Source organism: Rhinoraja longicauda, chromosome 40, assembly GCF_053455715.1.
Source record: "Rhinoraja longicauda isolate Sanriku21f chromosome 40, sRhiLon1.1, whole genome shotgun sequence".
In the NCBI taxonomy this organism is placed as follows: Eukaryota; Metazoa; Chordata; class Chondrichthyes; order Rajiformes; family Arhynchobatidae; genus Rhinoraja; species Rhinoraja longicauda.
In genome coordinates this window covers 4,424,681-4,448,707 of record NC_135992.1, presented here as the reverse complement: position 1 = coordinate 4,448,707, position 24,027 = coordinate 4,424,681, and the positions used below count along the sequence as shown (strand labels likewise).

Below are 24,027 nucleotides of genomic sequence, written 5' to 3'. Positions count from 1 at the left end.
TTCCTGATGCCACTGGAAAGGTTGGCCCTGGCTGCTCTGAGACCGGCTGGATTGCCCTCTCTGAAGGCAACGTTGCGGACCCTCAGCAGCCCATGGACCTCCCCTGTCAGCCATGGCTTCTGGTTAGCCCGGATGGTGATGGCTCTGGTGTGGGTCACATCATCAATGCATTTGGTGATGTAGCCTGTAACTGTCTCTGTGTATTCCTGAATGTTGGTTGTGTTGTTGTATGTTGCTGCCTGCTTGAACATGTCCCAGTCTGTAGTCTCAAAGCAGTTTTGGAGTGCAGCTGTGCTGTCCTCTGACCACACACGTACCTCTTTTGAAACCGGTTTGGTGACTTTCACCCGGGGTCTGTATGCCGGTTTCAGCAGAACGGTGAGGTGATCAGAGAGGCCGATGTGGGGGAGGGGGGAAGCCTTGTATGCTCCTTTGATGGTCGTGTAAACAAGGTCCAAGGTGTTGTTTTCTCGTGTTGGGAAATCAACATGCTGGTATATTTTAGGCATGACAGTTTTTAGGTTAGCATGGTTGAAGTCCCCAGCTACGATGAGAAAGCCATCTGGGTGTGCTGTCTGCTGCTCAGAGATGGCCCCGTACAGTTCACAGAGTGCCTCCTCTCTGTCCTTGTTGTTGGAACTGGGAGGGATGTAAACAGCGACTAACAGGATAGCTGTTAGCTCCCTCGGGAGGTAGAAAGGCCGGCACTTCACAAACATAAACTCCGCCAGCGGTGAACAGTGTTTGTAGACCAACACAGCGTCCCGACACCAAGCATCACTGATGTAAACAATCACACCGCCACCGCGAGTCTTCCCCCCGCTAACCATAGCTCTGTCCGATCGGTAGCATGTTAGCCGGTCGAGCTGAACAGCGGAGTCCGGGATGTCATTAAGCCATGTTTCCATAAAAACGTAAACACAGCATTCCCTCACCTCACGCTGGGTCGACCGGAGAAGTCTTATAGTGTCCATTTTATTGTCCAGTGAGCGTACATTAGCCATTAGCATGCTCGGAATAGCCGGTCTGTGTGGGCTAGCCGCTAGCCTAGCCCGGATGCCTCCGCGCTTACCCCTCTTCTACTTCCTCTCACACCGCCTGCGGCGTCTCCTCTCATACCGCCTGCGGCGTCTCCTCTCACACCGCCTGCGGCGTCTCCTCTCATACCGCCTGCGGCGTCTCCTTTCCAGCCGGGGGGCAGCACTCGAGGCCGAGGTCAGGCAGAGTATTCTGAGGCCGCTAAGTTCCTCTGCAAGCGTAGCGTCCAGTGTTGTTGATGTTGTTGTTTTCTTGTCCAGCAAGAACTCACGACTATACTGTCTACTGCTGACTGTCCAGAGTTGTTGAAGTAACAAACTTGACGAACTTGGAAAAACATTAAAAACACTCGAAAAATCGGGAGAGCGTGGGGCCGCTGCGTCTGCACGCGCCGCTTAGCAACTTAGCAACTGTCCAGCAGCTCAGACACATTTGCACACTTTCTTGAATCCCTGCAGAGCCCCAGTAAACCCTCTAATGATCGCAAACTGTATCACAACAGCAAATAATCTCCACCTTTTCATATTTCACCACATGGAACCATTCCCATCTGGCTCCGAATAGAATTTCCAAATAAATGGTCTATTAAAATCAGTATACACAAAGTCCAAAGAACCAATTCCTATTGACCAAAGTACATTCTAACACCTCCTCAGCATAGCAAGCAGCATGAGATTAATCCTAAAGATTGAGTTGCTCCAAGTTTGATAGATTTGCAGCTGTATTACTAATGCTGTCTGCAGACAATTATCTTATACAATGAGATCCAGTGTCACAACATTGTTTTCTTCAGGGTATTTTGCAGACATTTCCCCCTGAGATTGACTAAAGTAAACCGCTTTATCTTGGATAAGGTGATGTAAAAATGTGCATTCGGACAGCCACAATCAGACAATAAAACTCGAGTGATTCGTAAAGGGATTAATTTTATGAGGAGTGTTTACTGCAAATCATCCAGCAGTGAAAGTGGAGGAAGAAATTATTTTGTAAAATCTATGAAATGATCAATGCACAGGCAGTAGTAATCGGAGGAGAATTCAACTAATCGCAGACAAACTGGCAAGGAAAAGTAGTGTATAGTAAAAGGGAGCAAAGATTTAAAGGATAAAATGTAGAAACAAAGAAAAGTCTGAAGAAAGGTCCCAACCCAAAACGTCGCCCATCCTTCTTCTCCAGAGATGCTGCCTGACCTGTTGAATTACTCCAGCATTTTGTGTCTATCAAAAGACTTAAAGAGCACAGGAGAGGCTGCAGATTCTGGAATCTTGAGCAAAGAATCGTGCTGGAGAAACTCAGCGGGTCAGGCAGCATCTGTGGAGGGAGATGGACAGTTGAAGGTTTGAGTTAGGGCCCTTCTTTGGACCAATGAAAGAAGGAGTCCTTTCTTAACAAAGAAATTGAACAGAAGAGTTTGGTTAAAAGAACTTTATTGAATTGAAGAACTCAGCTAATGATGACAAAGGCAATGGACAAGCTGTCAAGAGTAATCATAGCACGATATCAGTTAAGATAATAATTAAAGAAGGCAAAAATAAAACTAATCATGAAAAATATCTGGTTTAGAGATGATAAGATGAAGGAAAAAATTCGTAGAGTAATAAAACAGACTTGGAACAACAACAGAAGTTGAGCAAGAGCAGGAAAAATATTTCATTAAAAACAAGATGGAACTAATTATATCACTGGATAAGCATGTAAAGTGATAAAAACAAAACAGAAATTAAGGATCAAGCCAAAGAACAAGCTCTGGTGATGCAGCTTCGATCCTGACCACCAGAGCTGTCTATATTGAGTTTGTATGTCCTTCCAGTGACACGAGTTTCTCCTGGGTGCTCCTACATCTCAGTGATGTGCTGGTGGTAGATTAATTGTTTACTATAAATCACCACTTGTAGATGACTCGTGCAAGAATCCATGGGGTGTTAATGGGCACGTGATGGTCCAAATGGCCTCCTTCTACATAGTCTTCAACAATCATATGAGAAAATCATTGGCGGCACGGTGGTGCAGCGGTAGAGTTGCTGCCTTACAGCGAATGCAGCGCCGGAGACAGGTTCGATCCTGACTACGGGCGCCGTCTGTACGGAGTTTGTACGTTCTCCCCGTGACCTGCGTGGGTTTTCTCCGAGATCTTCGGTTTCCTCCCACACTCCAAAGACGTACAGGTATGTAGGTTAATTGACTGGGTACATGTAAAAATTGTCCCTAGTGTGCGTGTAGGATAATGTTAATGTGCGGGGATCGCTGGGCGGTGCGGACCCGGTGGGCCGAAGGGCCTGTTTCCGCGCTGTATCTCTAAATCCAAAGAAATCTAAAAAAACACACTCTGTGTCCCAATAAACGGCAATGCAATAGATGTCAGAGGTGTTCTCTAAATTGGAAGGTCACACTCCACAAACATGACTGCAAATTCAAGGCCCACACTTTTGTGCAATATTGAAGGAGTTTACCATACTGGAGGCTATCTTTGGATTGAGGATTTGTCATCTGGACATGAATTCATGGCACAATTTTGTGGAAAAACAGCTTGAGAATCCCAGAGGTATCTCAATGCCTTATCAAAATAATAGCACATCTGCCAGAGCAGAACTCAATCCATACCATCATCCTAGACACTAGGCATAAATTCCTAGAATGGATCTTGAACTCACAGCCTCCTCACTCAGAACTAAGATCGTAACCAGTGAGTCATGGCTGACACCTGCCATGTTACTGTTAGTGGGATCTCGCTGCATATGAAATGATCATAACATTTCCAACAGCACAGTGGCGCAGTTGGTAAAGCTGCTGCTTCACAACATTGAAGACCCAGGTTTGATCCTGACCTTCGGTGTTGTCTGTGTGGAGTTTGCACGTTCTCCCTGTGACACCATGGGTTTCCTCCGGGTGCTCCAGTTTCCTCCTACATCCCAAAGATGTGCAAGTTTGAAGGTTCATTGGCCATTGTAAATTGCCCCTGGTGTGTAGGGAGTGTGTGAGAAAGTGGGATAACAAGGAACTAGTATGAAATCAATGGATGATGTGGACTCGGTGGACTGAAGAGCCTGTTTCCAAACTGCATTCCTGAAACTAATAACAACAATGCTGAATATGCTCAAAAAACATTTTATTTACAGTAAAGTGGCTTTGAGATATCCCGTGGTCATAAAAGGAGTTCCGTAAATAGAAGGCCCTTCTGTTGCATGTTTACCAGTACCTATATAAGTTTCCTTCCATATGCATTTCCTTCCTATTAAAACTGGCAATCTGGAAATGACCAAGTTGTTGTAAGCAATTGGAAGATGCAGCAGATTTTAAGAACAGATTTCTTGGCTTAGTATATGGAAATAAAATGCAACCGTGCAACCGTGGTATGAAGAACAGGGAGATCTAATAAATGTTCAAACACTTATAGAGAGGGCAGAAACATCCCCTGGAGCCTGACATGTCAGAACATAGCAGCTGGAAAGAAAACAAAATTCTTGCTTTTGCTAAAGGACTAGATGGATCCTGCGGTGTGCATCCCAACAAACACCAAGACCTGGCATGGCGTGGCTGGCGGTGAGAGCCAGTCAGGGGAAAGGGAAAGAGGAGGAGGGGAGAGAAAGGGAGAGGAGGGGGAAAGGGAGGAAGGGAGAGAGGAAGGGAGGGAGTGGGGGGGATGGAGGGAGAGGGGGGGAGGGAGGGAGAGGATGGGGGGAGGGGAAGGAGGGAGGGAGGGTGGGGGGTGTAGGGGGGGTGGGGGGTGTAGGGGGGGGGTGAGGGTGGGGGGAGAGGAGGAGGGGGAGAGAGGGAGGGAGGGGGAGAGAGGGAGGGAAGGGTGAGGGTGGAGGTTGTGGAGGTGGGGGGGTGGGGAGGGGGTGTGTGGGGTGTGTGGGGAGGGAGGGGGTGTGTGTGGGGGGGTTGTAGGGGGGTGAGGGTGGGTGGAGAGGAGGAGGGGGAGGAGGGAGGGTGGAGGTGGGGGTTGTGGAGGTGGGGAGGGGGGTGGGGAGGGGGGTGGGGAGGGACCAGGGACCTCAATGTCAACGCGGTCGTACCTGCAAACAACGCACCGCGTGACCACAAGGCTCCGTCCCTCCCACTTCCGGTTGCGCTTTCCTTTACAAATATGGCGACCGGAGCGCTGGCATTTCGTGTCATCGGGCTTTAGCGGAGTTCTTGCGCTTCCACTGGCCCGCGGAAGTGGGGAGTAAGGAAGCGGCCACACTGCCCCTCCCTCCCTCTCCCCCTGCGCGGCAGTGAAGGCGAAGGGGCGCGCGGCGGTGGCCCCCCAAAGCCGAGGCCGCGGGGGCGCCTGGGAGTCGGTCTCCAGGAAGTGACGTCGGGCCTGACCTGCGGCGGCGTGAGCGAGGTGAGTGGGGTCGGGGGCGGCCACGGCGCGGCTGGGAGAGGGGGGGGGGGGCTCGTGTTCATCAGTCATCCCAGCACAATGAGGCCTATCAAGTCTACTCCGCCATTCGCGAGTACAGGCCCGGTGCCGTCAAACGCTCATCACATGTCAATCCTGGGATCGTCCTTGTGAACCTCTCTGACCTTTGGTGACACATGGGGGTCTTGTAAGAAAATAACTGCAGATGCTGGTACAAATCGAAGGTATTTATTCACAGTAACTCAGCAGGTCAGGCAGCATCTCAGGAGAGAAGGAATGGGTGACGTTTCGGGTCGAGACCCTTCTTCAGACTGATGTCAGGGGAGGGGGCGGGACAAAGGAAGGCTAAAGGTGGAGACAGGAAGAGAGAGGGAGATCTGGGAAGGGGGAGGGGAAGAGAGGGGCAGAGGAACTTCATACCACTGGGCTGCAAGCTGCCCAAGCTAAATATGAGGTGCTGTTCCTCCAATTTGCCTCATTATGGCACTGGAGGAGGGCCATGACAGAAATGTCAGAGTGGGAGGGGGAGTTGAAGTGCTCAGCCACCGGGAGATCAGGTTGGTTAAGACGGACTGAGCGAAGGTGTTGAACGAAACGATCGCCGAGCCTGCGTTTGGTTTTGTGATGCTTTTTGCATGTTTGGATCTCGTGAAGGCGCTAGATAAGTTTCCGCGCAGGACGTTGGTCAACAAGTTAAGGGACAGAGTAGGAAGGAACTGGTTTACATCGAAGGTAGACACAAAATGCTGGAGTAACTCTGCGGGACAGGTAGTATCTCGGGAGAGAAGGGAGAAGTTTTTCAGACTGTCTGAAGAAGGGTCTCAACCCGAAACATCCCCCATTACCTCTGTTACTCCTGTATTTTGTGTCGATAAGTTGGACTATCTTTGAACAGACTTTACTGGCTTTACCTTCCACTAAAAATTATTCCCTTATCATGCATACTTACACTGTGAATGACTCGATTGTAATCGTGTATTGTCTTTCCACTGACTGGCGAACAAGCAACAAAAGAGACAACGTGACAATAAAGTGAACGGAAGTCAGGGAATAGAGTTGGGGGTAGTACACTGATGTGAATTCCTTATTGATCAGGAAGCAAAGGGTGGGAATAAAGATGAATCAAGGGTTGACAGCCTGTGTATAAGTTCTGATAATCGCTAAGGAAGACCAAGCAGCCCATCCTATCTTCCCCCTATCCTACCATCCTATCCATATCAGCTCCCAACAGAGTGATCTATCTCATCAGTCCCATTACCCCAAAACTTATTTTTGGCACATGCCCAACTGCACTCATTTGCCACTAACATATATTGAGAGCTAATTTACAATATGCATTTAAACTACTGGCACATCTTTGAGATGATGGAATGAAAGTAGAACATCTTTCAGGGATTTATTCACAAAATGCTGGAGTAACTTAGCAGGTCAGGCAGCATCTCTGGAGAGAAGGAATGGGTGACGTTTCGGGTCGCGACCCTTCAGTCTGAAGAAGGGTCTCGACCCGAAACGTCACCCATTCCTTCTCTCCAGAGATGCTGCCTGACCTGCTGAGTTACTCCAGCATTTTGTGAATAAATACCTTCGATTTGTACCAGCATCTGCAGTTATTTTCTTATATATCTTTCAGGGATTTGTTCTTGGGCCTGAGCTATTTGCAAACCATATCAATGATTTGCCTGAGGTTGACAAATATCCAAAGATAGACACAAAATCCTGGTGTAATTCACTTGGTCAGGCAGCATCTCTGGAGAAAAGGAATAGTTGACGTTTCGGGTCGAGATCCTTCTTCAGACTGTGAGTCAGGGGAGAGGGAAACAAGAGGTATGAAAAGGTACAGAACAAATCAGACCATGTCAAATTTCCACGTTTGCTGATGACACATCTAGTTAGGATTGTGAGAAACTTGATTTTAAGAAGATATGAACAAGCTGATCCCGTGGGCAAGAATGTGGCACATGGAATATTGTATTAAAATATGAAATTATCTACTTTTGTTACACAAAACAAAAAGTGGAATCGTTTTCAAATGGTCAGAGATTGGGTAATGTGTGTGGGACCTCGGTGTTCTTGTACTTGTGTGACTGAAGTCAACATTCAGGTGGAGCAAGTGATCAGCAAGGCAAATGTTATGTTAACATATGCAAGAGGATTTTGGTACAAGATTACACAATTATACCTGGCCCTGATGAATTTGCACCAGGAATTATATATTTTGTCCCCTTGCCTAAAGAGGATGTTCTGGCCATAGAGGGAGTGCAGTGAGGATTCAGTAGTCTGATTCCATGGATGTCAGTTTTGCCGTGTGAGGAGAGATTAAGATTTAGATTTAGAGATACAGTGCGGAAACAGGCCCTTCGGCCCACTGTGTCCGCGCCGCCCAGCGATCCCTGCACATTAACACTATCCTACACACACTAGGGACAATTTTTACATTTACCCAGTCAATTAACCTACATACCTGTACGTCTTTGGAGTGTGGGAGGAAACCGAAGATCTCGGAGAAAACCCAAACAGGTCACGGGGAGAACGTACAAACTGCGTACAGACGGCGCCCGTAGTCAGGATCGAACCTCCGGCACTGCATTCGCTGTAAGGCAGCAACTCTACCGCTGCGCCACCGTGCCGCTAAGTGGACTAGGCCTGAATTATTTTAGATTTCAGAGAATGAGGGAAGATCAGACTGCAAATTTGCATCTGGCCTAAAGGAGTGAGTACAGTAAGAATGTTTTCCCTTGGCCGAGCAGCATAGAACCAGGGGTTACAATTTCAAAATAAGCCATTTAGGACTGAGGTGAGGGGAAATTTCTTCTTGAAGAACATGATAAATCTTTGCATTCCGCACTGTGCAACTGCATGGTTTTGAAGGCTCAAATATTGAGTTTAGTTTACAGTGTGGAAACAGGCCTTTCGGCCCACCGAGTAATAAAGGATAGGAGTAGAATTAAGCCATTTGGCCCATCAAGTTTACTCTGCCATTCAGTCATGGCTGATCTATCTCTCCCTCCTGCCCCATTCTCCAGCCATCTCCCCATAACCTCTGCCACCTGTACTAATCTATATCTGCCTTAACAATATCCACTGACTTGGTCTCCACAGCCTTCTGTGGCAAAGAATTCCACAGATTCACCACCCTCTGACGAAATAAATTCTTCCTCATCTCCTTCCTAAAAGAATGTCCTTTAATTTTGAGGCTATGATCCCTAGTCTTAGACTCTCCTACTAGTGGAAACATCCTCTCCACATCCACTCTATCCAAGCCTTTTACTATTCTGTATGTTTCAATGAGGTGCTCATTCTTCTAAACTCGAGTGAGTACAGGCCCAGTGCTGACAAACGCTCATCATCGATTCACCTACTCATTCCTGGGATCATTCTTGTAAACCTCCTCTGGACCCTTTCCAGATTCAGCACATCCTTCCTCGGATATGATGCCCAAAATTGCTCACGTTATTCCAAATGCGGCCTTACCAGCGCCTTGGCGCCTCATCATTACATCCCTGTTTTTGTATACAAGCTCTCTTGAAATATATGTTAGCATTGAGTTTGCTTTCTTTACTACTGATTAGACCTGCAGATTAACTTTTTGGAGTTCATGCCAACCAGTGATCCCCGCACATTAACACTGCACCACACACACCAGGGACATTTTTTTTAACATTGACACCAACCCAATTAACCTACAAACCTGCACGTTTTTGGAGTGTGGGAGGAAACCAAAGGTCTCAGTGAAAAGACCACGCAGGTCACGGGGAGAACATACAAACTCAGTACAGGCAAGCCAGGTCTCTGGCGCTGTAAGGCAGTAGCTCTACCACTGTGCCGCCCAAATTTAATTCATAATAAAAATATTCAAGGATTTCAGAAAATTAAAGGAAATCGATGGGTTTGAAAATTGAGCAAAAATAAATGCCACTGAGGTAAAAGATTAACCATGATCTTGATGGATGGCAGAATAGTCTTGACTGGATGTACAACTTACTCCTGCTTTTACAATCTATCCTCGTCCCTTCACCTTGTTAATTCCCCAATGTTCACAGCCCACTATTTGATGGAACATTTATCACAATTTTTTGCAGATTCCTGCTGGAATTCCAGGTTTAAAAAAAAAAAAACAACCTGTACTTCCTAACAACAAAGAAGGAAGCTTTTTCAGCCCATCGAGTCTGTATCCTCAGTGGGTGACTGACCTGCTCCTATGCCATTAGGAACAATCTCATTCCACCACTTTTTCCTCTGTAACTTATTCATGTTCATTAACATCAAAGTCTCCCGCCTGCACATGAGTAATTTACAGTAGCTGGTTAGGATGAATAAAGCTAGTCATGATTGTTGGAAGAGATGATGAGAGGGAAAGAATGGCACAGATGAGCGCTCCAGGACAAGGTTAGAACGACTGTTGTCAGTCAAGTAGAAGTAGGTAACTTTATGAATGGCATGGCTATGACATCCAAAACTCTGAGTACAGTAGGCAAAGACCTTTGCACACAGAGTCTGATACAAAGTTAGACTTGTCAAAGACATGGAATGGCATCTCTGGGGAGAAGGAATGGGTGACGTTTCGTGTCGAGACCCTACTTCGACCCGAAACATCACCAATTCCTTCTCTCCAGAGATGCTGCCTGTCCCGCTGAGTCACTCTAGCTTTTTGTGTCAATCTTCGGCCAAAACCATCATCTGTAGTTCCTCCTTACACAAAAGACATGGTTGAATTGGTCGTTTGGGAACAAAGTTTCAGTTGGGGGTCGGAAGACTTGTGCTGAAACGTTCTGATTGTTTAGTTGTATCTATAGCTTAATTTGGAGGCTGTGATGGGGCTAGGAAATGAAGTGAGGTTAAACAGATGCCATCGCTATGCATATGGAAACTGACAGCATACTGCCTAGGGGCCATGAGCATACGAGAGATGGCTGGCAGTGGGGGTAGAGTTTAAATTCCTGGAGGCATTTCAATTCTAAAATATGTCACTTGAGCCTGTTATTTCTTCCAAATTTTGAGAGGAGCAAATGTTGGCTGATAAATTTCTAGTCAGAGGGGTACTGAGTGTTGGTCCAGTTGCATTTCATGCAATGCCGATGCAAGTAAATTATAATCATGATCTGTGACAATGCAATTTGTTCACCGGATTAAATGGACCTCAATTTCCTTCGGCTTTGTTGTGATTCCTTATCCTACTGTCACTCGCTTCCCTCGATCTCATTCCCACCCTGGTAAATATCAGTGATGGGAATGAGACACAAGTAATTGCAAATGCTGGAATCTTGAGTAAATCTGGAGGAACTCGATGGGTAGGACAGCAATTGAGGAAGGAATAGACAGGCGAGGTTTCAGGTCAGCACCCTTCTCCAGACTGTCCCTAAACAATATCATAGAAACATAGAAAATAGGTGCAGGAGTTAGGCCATTCGGCCCTTCGAGCCAGCACCACCATTCATTGTGATCATGGCTGATCGTCCCCAATCAATAACCCGTGCCTGCCTTCTCCCCATATCCCTTGATTCCACTAGCCCCTAGAGCTCTATCTAACTCTCTCTTAAAAATCCATCCAGTGATTTGGCTTCCACTGCCCTCTGTGGCAGAGAATTCCAGTCGTATGATGGGAGTGATCTGAATGGCTCTGGCTGTATTTTCTTCCTACCTCTTTAGCAATTCAATAATCCAATGATACTTAATTGTCACACGTACCTAGGTAAAGTGAAATGGTTTGTTCTGCGTACAACCCAGTAAAATCATGTACAGACCTCGAGCGTCGCCGTGTTTTGCCGATGACAAAGTTACGAAAGTTCACCGGACACCCCAATCTACTGCCTGCCACCGAACGTGGCAGAAGGCCTTCAATTTCCCCCCCCCCCCCCAGGGCAGGGTCTCCCCTTCGTAAGCAGTTGTTTCTGTTCTTGTATATATATTTTTTCATTTGCATACTATTTGTCACCTCCTCCAAAGATGTTAACTTTTGTCGGGAGCAGCTTCACAAAGGACCGTAGAAATACGAGTAGAATATTCATCTCTCGAACATTTTATTTTCATTTTGATCACAGTTAAGCCTGATGGTCAGCATCCTGTGCTCACATGGAAGCATAAAACCGTGAGGCTGTTGTTGGCTCTTCTTTCTCAGCTGACACTAAACCCCAGCTAAGTGCGTGTAGAACTCAGCAGGGGATTTTCTTGGTTTGCCCATCAGTTGCATGCAGCACAACCCACATATATTACACCATGATCAGTCATATGATTCGATACACCTCGAGGTTAAAACTTACCAAATAGTGAAAGGCCTGGACAGAGTGGTTATGTTTTCACAAGTGGGAGAGGCCAGGACCAGAGAGCAGGACCTTGGAATAAAAGGACATACCTTTAGAAAGGAGATGAGGAGGAATTTCTTTCATCGGAGGGTGATGACTCTGTGGAATTCATTGTGGCCAAGGAGGCCAAGTCATTGGGTATTTTTAAAGCAGAGACTGGCAGTTACTTGATCAGTAAAGGGTGTCAAAGGTTCTGGGGGAGAAGGCAGGAGAATGGGGTTGAGAAGGAGAGATAGATCAGCCATGATTGAAAGGAGGAGTAGACTTGAAGGCCTAATTCTGCTCCTATCATTTATGAACTTGTGAATGACCTTCTGGTCTTGTGTTTATAAATGAGGTGAGCTGGTTGCACTTTGTTAATTGAAGGCTGTTGTTTTAATGTATTTGCCTTTGCACATCATAACACGCGTGGTTTGCATTTGCAGATGGCACATAGGCTTTTGCTGAGAAGGCTGCTGTCAGTGACCCTTCGGCAGGTTGCTCGGCCACTGCAGTCTCCGTCCTCGGCGCACCGTCCAGCCTTGACCTCCCTTTGCTGGCATGGCACCAAGCCTCCCTTTCACAACCGAGCCAGTCTTACCACCGCCAGAAGATTTTGTGCGTCTCCTTCTTGTGATGTTTCCTTCAGTATACAGAGCCCAGCAGACTTCACTGACCGAGTTATCAACAGTGACAAACCAGTCATGGTGAATTTCCATGCAAGGTGAGTTAACGCTGTTGGTTTCATTCTTTGTTGGGTTTTCTCACAACCACAGCCCTGCTCTAAGCATTTGCATCAGGATCAGTGCTCTGTGTAGGAAGGAACTGCCAATGCTGGTTTACACCCATGATAGACACAAAATGCTGGGGTAACTCAGCGGGACAGGCAGCATCTCTGGAGAGAAGGAATGGATGGTGTTTTGGGTCGAGACCCTTCTTCAGACTAGAGTCAGGGGAAAGGGACTTTGCTGTAATCTGTAGAAGGGCCTCGACCCGAAACGCCACCCATTCCTTCTCTCCAGAGATACTGCCTGACCCACTGAGTTACTCCAGCATTTTGTGTCTACCTTAGGATCAGTGAAGACAGTGGCTCTTTTAATGCAGAACACGTATCGATCCTGACGTTTCTTAGCCACTTGCTGAGAAAACATTCTGAAACAGAAACTTGGCCGTCTGGGCAGGACACATTGATGCCTTATGTGGTGACTTATGCCAGAAATGTTATTTTCCATCTTTTGAATTGTTTTATTTTGCTTACCAGTGGTCTTGCGCAACATCACATGTTGTTGCAATTACTGGGTGATACCGGGAACAGATATTTGTTCTCTGCTTAAGATAACTGGTGCCAGATGAAATGGCAACATGGTAAATTCATTAGATGCTTGGCCCCTTTGTTAAAGATGTAGGAGGAGTAATAAACAGCCCAGTGTTCCCATTTCTAATGTAAGGGCAAGGGAGAGAAATGGATAAACAGGATGGTAGGGATGGACGAAGTTGGAATCTTTCCCTGGGATCATTCTCGTAGATCTTCACTGCACCCCATTATTTCTGAAGTTTGATGCCCTGAATTAGATGTGTTGTTTTTGCAGAGGCTCAACCAGTGATCTGAGAATCACATCCAGTGTAAATCCCAATGTTGTAGGAGGTTGCATCTATGCAAGTCTATGTACAATGCACCCATTTCAGATCAGAAAGAAGCCTTTTAGCTCAATTGATTCATGCTACGATTTAGTTGTACAGCATGGAAACGAACCCTTCAGCTCAACACGTCTATGACCAAGACACCCCATCTAAGCTTGTCTCTTTGCCTCCATTTTGTTCGTGTCCCTCTAAACCTTTCCTATCCATGTACTTGTCCATGTTGTTTTTAAAATGTTGTTATTGTACCAGCCTCAACTACTTCCTCTGGCAGCTTGTTCCATATACCCACCAAACGCTAAATCATCCCATTGCATCCATTCCTTCTCACTCCAGCATAAATGTTCTATCTTTCTCCATTGGTTGTGGACTTGGCAGGTTTCCCCATTTAAATGCATTCTCCTGGTTAGGGTAGTCAAGTCAAGTCAAGTCAATTTATTTGTATAGCACATTTAAAAACAACCCACGTTGACCAAAGTGCTGCACATCTGACTAGGAAAAAAAAAGAAACATACAGTGGCAGGCAGCCAAACACAACGGCGCGGCCATCTTGAACAAAATGTTAATTTTAAACTAATAGAACCCAGTATGATGATGGAGCCAGATCTGAGCATCTGAGGCCGCATCTGCCCTCTCAGGGTAGTCAGAAAAGATCCAGTGAAAAGAAGAGTGGGCAAATTCTGTCCAATATGTATCCCTCATTCAACATCGCTGCGGCAGATAAACTGCTTGCGGGGCAGGCAGCATCTCTGGAGAGAAGGAATGGGTGACGTTTTGGGTCGAAACCCTTCTTCATAGTGCTGTTTGTAGGACCTTGTTATCCCCAATTTGACTGTGTTTGACAAAGGGTACTTTGGTTAAGAATGTGGCGCAGCGGTAGAGTTGCTGCTTTACAGCGCCAGAGACCCGGGTTCGATCCTGACTCTGGTGGCTGTCTGTACGGAGTTTGTATGTTCTCCCCATAGGTTTTCTCCAGGATCTGGTTTGCTCCCCCACTCCAAAGACGTGCAGGTTCGTAGGTTAATTGGCTTGGTGTAATTGTAAATTGCACCCTTGTGTGTGTGTATAGGATAGCGTTGGTGGGTGTGGACTCGGTGGGCTGAAGGTCATGTTTCCACACTGCATCTCTGAACAAAACTAAATGTCTGTCTTTCTATTTCCCTTGTAGTCACTTTGAGACTGATAGGCAAGTGCATGCTTGTGAGTTGAAGGAATTTTTCCTGTGGACAAATAGTTCGGGGACTCAGCAAAGAACTTGTCTGAACTCATTTGGCTTCTTGTGGTGCAGAGAAAAGGAAACAAACTTTGGCCACCTGAGTTAGAATAGGAGTCCTTGTCCTTTATTAAAAGGTACCACCCTCTTCTATTCACTGGATTAGCATAATTGTTCCCACATTAAAAGTGAAATTGAGGAGTGCAGAATAATGTGTGAGAGACTTAGAACCTTCAACAGGGCAGAAGCAGTGGGCCTGGAGAGGAGCAGTGCTTTGATGAAACTAATTACTACTGTTGGCATGCCACCCATTGGTGTAATTCACTTCTGATCAGAATGCCTTCCCGTTCACTGTTTTATGGTCTTGCCCCCACATACTTCAATCTGATGGAGAGCATACCTTGGCTTATCCCTTAGCCGATTAACTCCTAGTCCACGCACGGATAAAGTCAAATTATCTGTTGACAGCTGATGAAGCAGGACCCAGCTTTTGCAAGCACAAACACCACCTTCCTCTCTTCCCTGACATTGCAAGGGAACATTCTGGCACATGCTTCCTTCAAGCTCTTGCATCAGTTTGAATGAACCATAACATCAATGAAGAGTGCCCACAGGCTGCACAGGTTTTTAAAGCTCGTGCCCTGACTTGCCTCTGACTCTACAAACCGCCCATTTACTCCCCTTGGACATGTTATTGACTTTCGTTTCAAGCGCCAAGAAAGAATGAAGTGGGTTTTTTTCTTTGTTGCAATGAGCAGAGTACGTCCAACGAGTTGGGATTATCCAGTGTGCTGCATGTTTGAAATGGACACTGCGCAAATACTACTGTATCTGTAGTCAAGCCCTGCTTCCTGCAAACGATTTACGAGGTAAAGTGAATGCGACCATGAAGCCTCTTCCCTTAATTGGGAACATGTGTAATGATATGAGAGGGACATTTGCTTTCAATGTACTGATATTAAAACTGAACTGCGAAAAGAGAATTTACATTTATAAAGCACCATTCAAACCTTGGGATCCTCAAAATGACATATGACCAGTGAAATGTTTTTTTGAACTATTATGTTAGCAAGGGGTTAGCAAGCGTACACAAGGTAACTTTCAAGTAATGAACAGGTTATTGTGTATAGATACAAAAAGCTGGAGTAACTCAGCGGGACAGACTGAAGAAGGGTCTCAACCCGAATCATCACCCATTCCTTCTCTCCAGAGATGCTGCCTGTCCCGCTGAGTCACTCCAGCTTTTTGTGTCTCTATCTTCGGTTTAAACCAGCGTCTGCCATTCCTTCGTACAGATAATTATGCATATAGTGATTGCTCAGGAATGAGATTGGCCTGTGTGCCAAGGATAACACTTGTGCTCTGTTAAGTAGTACCGGGGTTATTTATTTGGTTTAGTTTAGAGATACAGTGCGGAAACAGGGCCTTCGGCCCACCGAGTCCAGCGATCCCTACACACTAACACTATCCTACACACACTCGGGACAATTTACATTTATACCAAGCCAATAGACCTACAAACCTGTATGTCTTTGGAGTGTAGGAGGAAACCGAAGATCTCGGAGAAAATTCTCGCAGGTCACGGGGGGAATGTACAAACTCCGTACAGACCGAAATGTTGTATCCTTATTGTTTTGATGTGGTTATGCTTTATTCTTAATTGTTAACTGTATGTTTGTGTTGTCATTTGTGAGCGGAGCACCAAGGCACATTCCTCGTATGTGCACATACTTGGCCAATAAACGTATTCATTCATTCAGACAAGCACCCGTAGTCGGGATTGAACCGGGGTCTCTGGCAGCTGTAAGGCAGTAGCTGTACCACTGCACCACCGTGGGTTAATGCCAACTTGAGGAGTAGAATTGTTTTAACATCTCCCGTAAAAGAAGGCACCTCTTAACTCGGCCATTCCTTCACCAGTCTAGATTATGAGTTCAAATATCTGGAGTAGACGTACCACAGGTTTCAGACGTGACAGGAACGTTCAATCTCTCGAGCCACAAACGCAGCAATTTCTTTTAAAAAACAAAATCTTTGATAAAGATCTGCTTTCGGGAATGTCTGCAAACATGTTCATGTAGAAAGTTGGAATGTTCTGCCACTGCTGCTGTTCAGGTTCATTCATGCTGAATATCCAGCTGTCGGGAGGAAGCAGGCAACTTTTTATGCTATTGCAAAATGTTTCCCTCAGCTGAATGGTCAGAGAAAGATCTTTTCCTCAGGGCATTTATTGGTGAAAGAGGCAGTATTTTTGCATTGATAGATCAGATTTCAATGGTCCCTACATGTTTGTTTGTATACTAAAAAAATATGCAGCAACATTGTTTAAGAGGAATAAACAGGAAGTTTCAAAAATGCAGTGAAGAAAAGCAGAGGAAGTAGTGATTCTTTTTTTTGTGTGTGAAAATGTGAAGCAAATTAAAGCTTCCCACCAGTAGGAACCAACTATTTTACATTTTGGCAACACATCCAGATGGAGTGATAAAATATGGTAAGGTAAACCTGTCTTCATTGGTAGGAGTAGGAAGGAACTGCAGATGCTGGTTTAAACCGAAGATAGACACAAAGTGGGAGTAACTCAGCAGGACAGGCAGCATCTCTGGAGAGAAGGAATGGGTGACGTTTCGGGTCGGGACCCGAAATGTCACCCATTCCTTCTCTCCGGAGATGCTGCCTGTACCGCTGAGTTACTCCAACTTTTTGTGTCTATCTTCATTGGTAGGGACATTGAATGCGATAATCAGCAAGTCATGATGTAGCTCCATAAGACTTTGGTTGGGCTGCATTTGGAGTAGAGTGTGCAGATCCTGTTGTTCCATCAGAGGAAGGACGTGGAAGCTTTGGGGGGACATGCGGAAGAGGCTTACCAGAATGCTGCCAGGATTAGTTACAAGGTGGGGCCTAGCAGTGGATGAGCAGGGAGGGGAAGACAATGGGGACCTGGAGTGGGGGGGGGGCACGATGAGGGACGGTGGGAGAACAAAGGGGGACCCGATGTGGAGGAGGGGGGGGCACTCTAGTTTAGAGTCATCTGCCCAGTAGATAAGTCTGTTTGTTTGTTCCGGTGAAGGCTCTGTGCACACGCTTGTCTATTTCTCTTTTAATTTCACTTTTAATTTCAAGTTTTTGCGTGCTTTTTGTATTGTGACTGTCGGCCGACCAATTTCCCTCCGGTGATGGATAAAGTTTTGTCTTATCTACTGAAGAAGGATCTCGACCCGAGGCGTCACCCATTCCTTCTCTCCTGAGATGCTGCCTGACCTGCTGAGTTACTCCAGCATTTTGTGAATAAATACCTTCGATTTGTACCAGCATCTGCAGTTATTTTCTTATACTATATGTCTTATCTACAGTAGTCAGATCTTTTTTTTATCCCCGGAGTGGAGTTGGCAAAGACCAGAGGGTGTAGCTTTTTGGTGAGAGAGGCTGGGTTTAATGGAGATGCACAGGGCAGATTTCTTTACACACTGGGGCGCCGGCTTCACTTGAATTGTGATCCTGCAAAGGTGAAGCCCCCATCTTGCAGACGATAAACGTTCTGAAGCCCAGTATTCCTATCTTGATAGATATCTGGCTGTAATTTAAAGCAGAGAATGCAGTTCTCTCCAGTGTCCTGACCAGTATTTATCCTTCAATGAACCTAAAAGCTGATTATTATGGCCCTGCAGTTTGAGGAAAGTCAGGTTCGATTAACTGCTTGCTGGATTTCCAACAATGTACGGGTTCCAAACTAAATTGATAATAGCTATTTAGAATGCTCTGATATCATATAAATATCAATACAATTTATTTTTCCTGGTTTACCGTACTGTTTTGATTTTAGACCAGTGGAGCTGCTACCTCACAGCGTCAGAGACCCAGGTTTAACCTTTACCTTGGATGCTGTTTGTGTGGAGTTCATAGATTCTCCTTGTGACCGTATGGATTTCCTCCGTGTGATCTGGTTTTCGCCCCCACATCCCAAAGATGTGCGGGTTTGTAGGTTAATTGGGCCTCTGTAACATTGCCCCTAATGTGTTGGGATGAGAAAGTGGGATAACCTAGAACTAGTGTGAAAAGGTAGTCGATGGTTAGCATGCTCTCGAAGGCAGACACAAAGTGCTGGAGTAACTCAGTGGGTCAGGCAGCATCTCAGGAGAGAAGGAATGGGTGACGTTTCGGGTCGAGGCCCTTCTTCAGACTGATGTCAGGGGAGGGGGCGGGACAAAGATAGGATGCAGTAGGAGATAGGAAGACTAGTGGGAGAACTGCAAAGGAGGAGGGGAAAGAGAGGGACAGAGGAACAATCGGAAGTTAGAGAAGTCAATGTTCATACCGCTGGGGTGTAAACTGCCCAAGTGAAATATGAGATGCTACACATCCTTAGACTGCTCTCGGTGGGCAGAAGCCCCTAGTTTCATGTTGTATTTCTAACCTAAACTAAACTTGACGCAGTACACTGACGCGGCCAGACGCACCAGCAGGCTGGCTCACCCCCCCCCCCCAAGGACCAGGTACCCCCCAGAAGGCCCAGCTTGCCGCCACAGACCAGGCTCGTCCGTCCAAAGTGAAAGAGGTCGGATGGAGGAGGTGCACTGCCTCAACGGTGGAGTGGGCCTCTGGAGGCCCTGCAACAGCGTGGGGCTTGGACGGACCGGACCGGAGGCCGAGCGCATGGACCGGACGCAGCCTGCAGTGGCACAAAGCGGCAGTGGAGTGGTAGAGGACACCAATGGCCAAACTTGGCTAGGCCAACCCTGCAAAGCTGCCACGACGACCGGCATTCATGGTCAAAATGGTGCCAAATTTGGCGACTCTCTATTCTGACTCTGCACAACTACTATATACTTGTACTGTACTTGTATATATACTTGTACTTGTAGATATACTTGTACTGCATCTAAGTGCTTATTTATGGTGATACTAGAAATGAACTTGTATACACTGGAATTTAGAAGGATGAGAGGGGACCTTATCGAAATGTATAAGATTATTAAGGGGTTGGACACGTTAGAGGCAGGAAACATGTTCCCAATGTTGGGGGAGTCCAGAACAAGGGGCCACAGTTTAAGAATAAGGGGTAGGCCATTTAGAACTGAGATGAGGAAAAACTTTTTCAGTCAGAGTTGTGAATCTGTGGAATTCTCTGCCTCAGAAGGCAGTGGAGGCCAATTCTCTGAATGCATTCAAGAGAGAGCTAGATAGAGCTCTTAAGGATAGCGGAGTCAAGGGGTATGGGGAGAAGGCAGGAACGGGGTACTGATTGAGAATGATCAGCCATGATCACATTGAATGGCGGTGCTGGCTCGAAGGGCCGAATGGCCTCCTCCTGCACCTATTGTCTATTGTCTAATGAACTGTATACAAAAATGAAGCTCACTATACCTGGGCACACGTGACAAATAAAGTACCATTGAACCACTGTGATGATTAATAATGTGTGTTCAAACACTTTTATACGGACGAGTAATAAACCCAGCTCAGAGCATTTTCAAAATGTATAAAAACACAGCACCGCCGTAATTTTTAATTGTGACAAACTAGTTTGGTTCAGAAGATACCAATTTTTGAGGTGATAATCCTATATATAAAACATGACTGTGCAAGAGGGTCTTTGAATATTGTCCAAATAATTGCAGGTTTAATGTCTGATTTGACCTGATATTGCAATGACCCTGTTAAAATTGTGCCTTGGCATTTAAATTGGGAAGTAGAAACAAAGGCATATGTGTAGTTCAACGATTTCTTGCTGCAGGCATGTGTGGATTTGAGAGATTTTGAGATGTTCTATTTTGAGTTTAAATAGATAAAAGCATTTCAAAACCTTCCCTTCTGCTCTGTATCCTATAAAGAACCCAACTGGCTGTGGCTAAACTGTACAACTGCCCTTCCCGCTGCTCCACAAGGATCTGCAAATGACTACTATCTGTTTACAGAATATAGGATTAAAAAGGTCGCTGGGTACCTTGAGCCTGTTCTGCTGTTTGCAATCGATCAAGGTTGATCTGGTTTTGCAATACTGTGGTTCTGTAATCCTTATACTCCTGCTTAACAGGCTATCAATTGCATGTTTGGAAATTCCAATTACTGGTGACCTTGAAGCAGAGCATTTTGAGAGTTCCAGATTTTGATTACTCAGTCAGGAAGTACGTGTGGCCCAACTCGGTCATTGTTATGCCTCCTTGTACTACACTCCCTGGCTAGAACACTTTGTTTTTCTGCATCCAACTTCCAACAAAAACCCAGTAATCTTCTGCCAAAGGCTGGGTTTAAATTGTCACTCTAGTTTTTTTGCATTTAAGGGAGCAAACAGTCTATGTAAGAGAAATGAATTGGCTCAGAAAATCCTTGTTGCAGGAAAGAAAATCTGTGACGTCTGATGCAGCCACTGGGAATGTTTGCAAGGATGGCAGTGGAGGTCTTGAATTAACACCAGCAAAAAGTGACGTCACCATTTTGTGCTTAGTCATCCCTGAACTGCTGGACTCTGTTTTGTATCATTGTCTAGACTTTGAATTCACATTGGGATTATCACCCGCACTACATTTTGTCAGGTTAGGAGTTATTTTTATATCCAAAAGGGCGACACAATGGTAGAGCGGTAGAGTTGCTACGTTACAGCGCCAGAACCCTGGTTCGATCCTGACCACGGGTGTTGTCTGTAGGGAGTTTGTACGTTTTCACCGTGAGTTTTTTCTGGGAGCTCCGGTTTCCTCCCAAACTCCAAAGACATACAGGTTTGTAGGCTAATTAGCTTCTGTAAATTTTAAATTGTCCCTAGTGTGTCCCTAGTGTGCGGGGATCGCTGGTCGGTGCAGACTCAGTGGGCCGAAAACGGCCTGTTTCCACACTGTAGCTCTAAACTAAACTCTAATTAGTCTTCTAATCTGTTGAACAGTGACCTATATAGGCATTTTGTTTCTCATATTTTCTGAACTATTTTACCTGTAGCTTCTTCCCATATGTTTGTATTTTGGTTGTTTTAAAAAAAAGTTATTTTACTCATTACGTAGGATTTCACCATGTGCATGCCAACATAGATCAAGTGTTCCTGATACTGTAGGAGATGTGTTCCTGCAATTATTTCACTACCATTTAGTGAAGTGGAATTGCCAGAACTGTCTAGACCGGTGCTTCTTAAACTATTTCAGTGTCATTCACCTGTGAGTCTTTATCACAAAATTTCATTCACCCTCGACTAGATCTTTGTATGTTTTTTGGTCATTTTTGTCTTATTCTCCCTTGTGTATCATTTTAAATATATTAAGTCATTCACCCCAAAATAATTTAATTGACCCTTGGGTGAACCGTTTACCAGTTTAAGAAGCACTGGTCTAGACCGAGGGTGTCAAACTCAATTTAGGTCATGGGCCGGAATGGGTAAAATGCGACTTCATGCGGACCGGATCAGTTGTGCACACACGCATGAATGCACGTGCACGTTCTGCCATAGCTTTTGTTGCCTTCGTTTTTTCAATCTGCTCTCATGTGTTTCAGTCTCTGCTACAACTACAAAGTGTTTAACGTTACGAATTTTGTTTCTTATGAAGAAGATTGCCCAGCAAGCATTCAAGCATTACCTTTATGGTTGGTATCTAGGCCCTAGAATCTGGATCGAGTGAATGTGGAAATAATGTTTCCAATAATAGGAGGGTCTAGGACCAGAGGTCACAGCATCAGAATAAAAGGTCATACATTCAAAATGGAGATGAGGAGGAATGGGTGGTGAATCTGTGGAATTCATTGCTACAGACAGCAGTGGAGGCCAAGACACTGGGTATTTTTGTGGCAGAGATTGATAGGTCTTGATTAGGTTTCGGGGAGAAAGAAGACAATAGAATGTGGTTGAGAGAGAAATTAGATCAGCCATAGTTGAATGGCAAAGTAGACTTGATGGGCTAAATGGCTTAATTCTGTTCCCCTGTCTTATAGTCTTCCTACAGTGTTTATGTTTTGTCCACAATGGGCCGGCTGGGTGGTGAACAGCCAATCAGCAGCTACCTGGCATGGTGAAAGATGGTCTGTCCATCATCTCACCTGAAGGCCCCGCTCCCCATTCTTCTCCTTAACTCTTTCTTCCTTTCCCTCACATCCTCTCCCCTCGCCTCTCATATCCTTCTCTACCCTCACCTGCCCTCTCCCTTCTCATCCCCACTTCCTTCCTTCCAACTACTCCCCCATTCCCCTCCCTTACTTCATCCTCTCTCTTTCCTTACCTCGTCTCTAAATCCCCTCCCTTCCCTCATCCCTAAATTCTCTCATCTGCTCCCTTCCTCACCCCCTCCCTCTCTACCAACTTTCTTTACCACCTACTCCTCCACTCCCCTCTCTCGACACCCTCTCTTCCCTTCCTCATCCCTAAAAACCTTCCTCTCCCTCATCTGCTCCTCCTCCCCTTCCTTTACCACCACCTTCTCCCTTCTCTTCCCTATTCCTGCATAACTACCAGCACGTCTTCACATCCCACCTAACCATAACCCAGAGCCCCCACCCTGGAGAGCAGCTCAGATTTTGGATTGCTGGCTGCAGCCCCATTCACAGACTTTCCACCAGCCTCTACCCACGCACTCACCTGGGTCTCGGGTACACGGTAGGAAAAAAAACTGCAGATGCTGGTCTAAACCGAAGGGTAGACACAAAATGCTGGAATAACTCAGCGGGTCAGGCAGCATCTCTGGAGAGAAGGAATGGGGTGACATTTTGGGTCAGTCTGAAGAGACAGTTTGACACCCCTGGTCTAGATAATTATGTGGAGGAGACTTTGGATCTAGCAGTTCAAATGATCTAGTTTTGTATGACTTTCTTATCTACAGCAAATGTTGCCTAATAGATTTGGAATAAGGGTAATAACAAGACGTATTGGTCTACGCATGCCGTTTTATTTAAGTGATGTACTTATTTTTCATGGTGTGTATTTTTATGTGATAGTAGACTGCAGCTACTCAAGGGCACGGTGATTATCCAGAGGTTATAGGCTCAGCCATTGCAAGGTTAAAACAGCCTCTGCATTAATAAAGGCTGCTGGAAAAACTACAAACTACTTCCATACATTTGAGTGGCTGGTGAGGGGAAGGAGGTGACTTGTTCAACAGTTCAACAGAGCTTTATTTGTCATTCGGTACCAAGGTACCGAACGAAACTACATAGCAGTCACACACAAAAAAGAACACAAGACACATGACCCCCCAACACATAACGTCCATCACAGTGACTCCAAACACCCCCTCACTGTGATGGAGGCAACAAAACTTCCACTCTCTTCCCCACGCCCACGGACAGACAGCTCGTCCCCGACCGACCCGCACAGTCCCCGCAAGGGGATGGAAGTTCCCGCGGCCGAGTCGCACCGGGCGCTGAAACGTCCCGCGGCCGAGCCGGGCGATGGAAGGCCCCGCGGCCGAGCCGTGCGCAGCTAAGTCCCGCGGCCGAGCCGCGCCGGGCGATGTTAAGTCCAGCGGCCGAGCCGCACCAGCGATGAAAAGTCCCGCGGCCGAGCCGCACCGGGCACTGTTAAGTCCAGCGGCCGAGCCACA

General features: G+C 46.1%; 1 protein-coding gene across 5 annotated transcripts in view; it reads left to right on the top strand.

The window, feature by feature from the left end:
- The first annotated feature begins 5,116 nt into the window (after nt 1–5,116).
- Nucleotides 5,117–24,027, top strand: part of txn2 (thioredoxin 2) — a 34,669-nt gene continuing 15,758 nt past the window's right edge. For 3 of the 5 annotated variants that reach the window (XM_078430423.1, XM_078430424.1, XM_078430420.1), the window contains exons 1-2: nt 5,117–5,368; nt 12,111–12,388. In XM_078430423.1, the coding sequence (XP_078286549.1) occupies nt 12,111–12,388 (278 nt within the window). In that variant the 5' untranslated portion in view covers nt 5,117–5,368. Of the gene's footprint in view, nt 5,369–5,425; nt 5,611–5,922; nt 5,944–12,110; nt 12,389–24,027 lie in introns of those variants that run through there. The other 2 variants (XM_078430421.1, XM_078430422.1) reach the window with 2 other exon arrangements.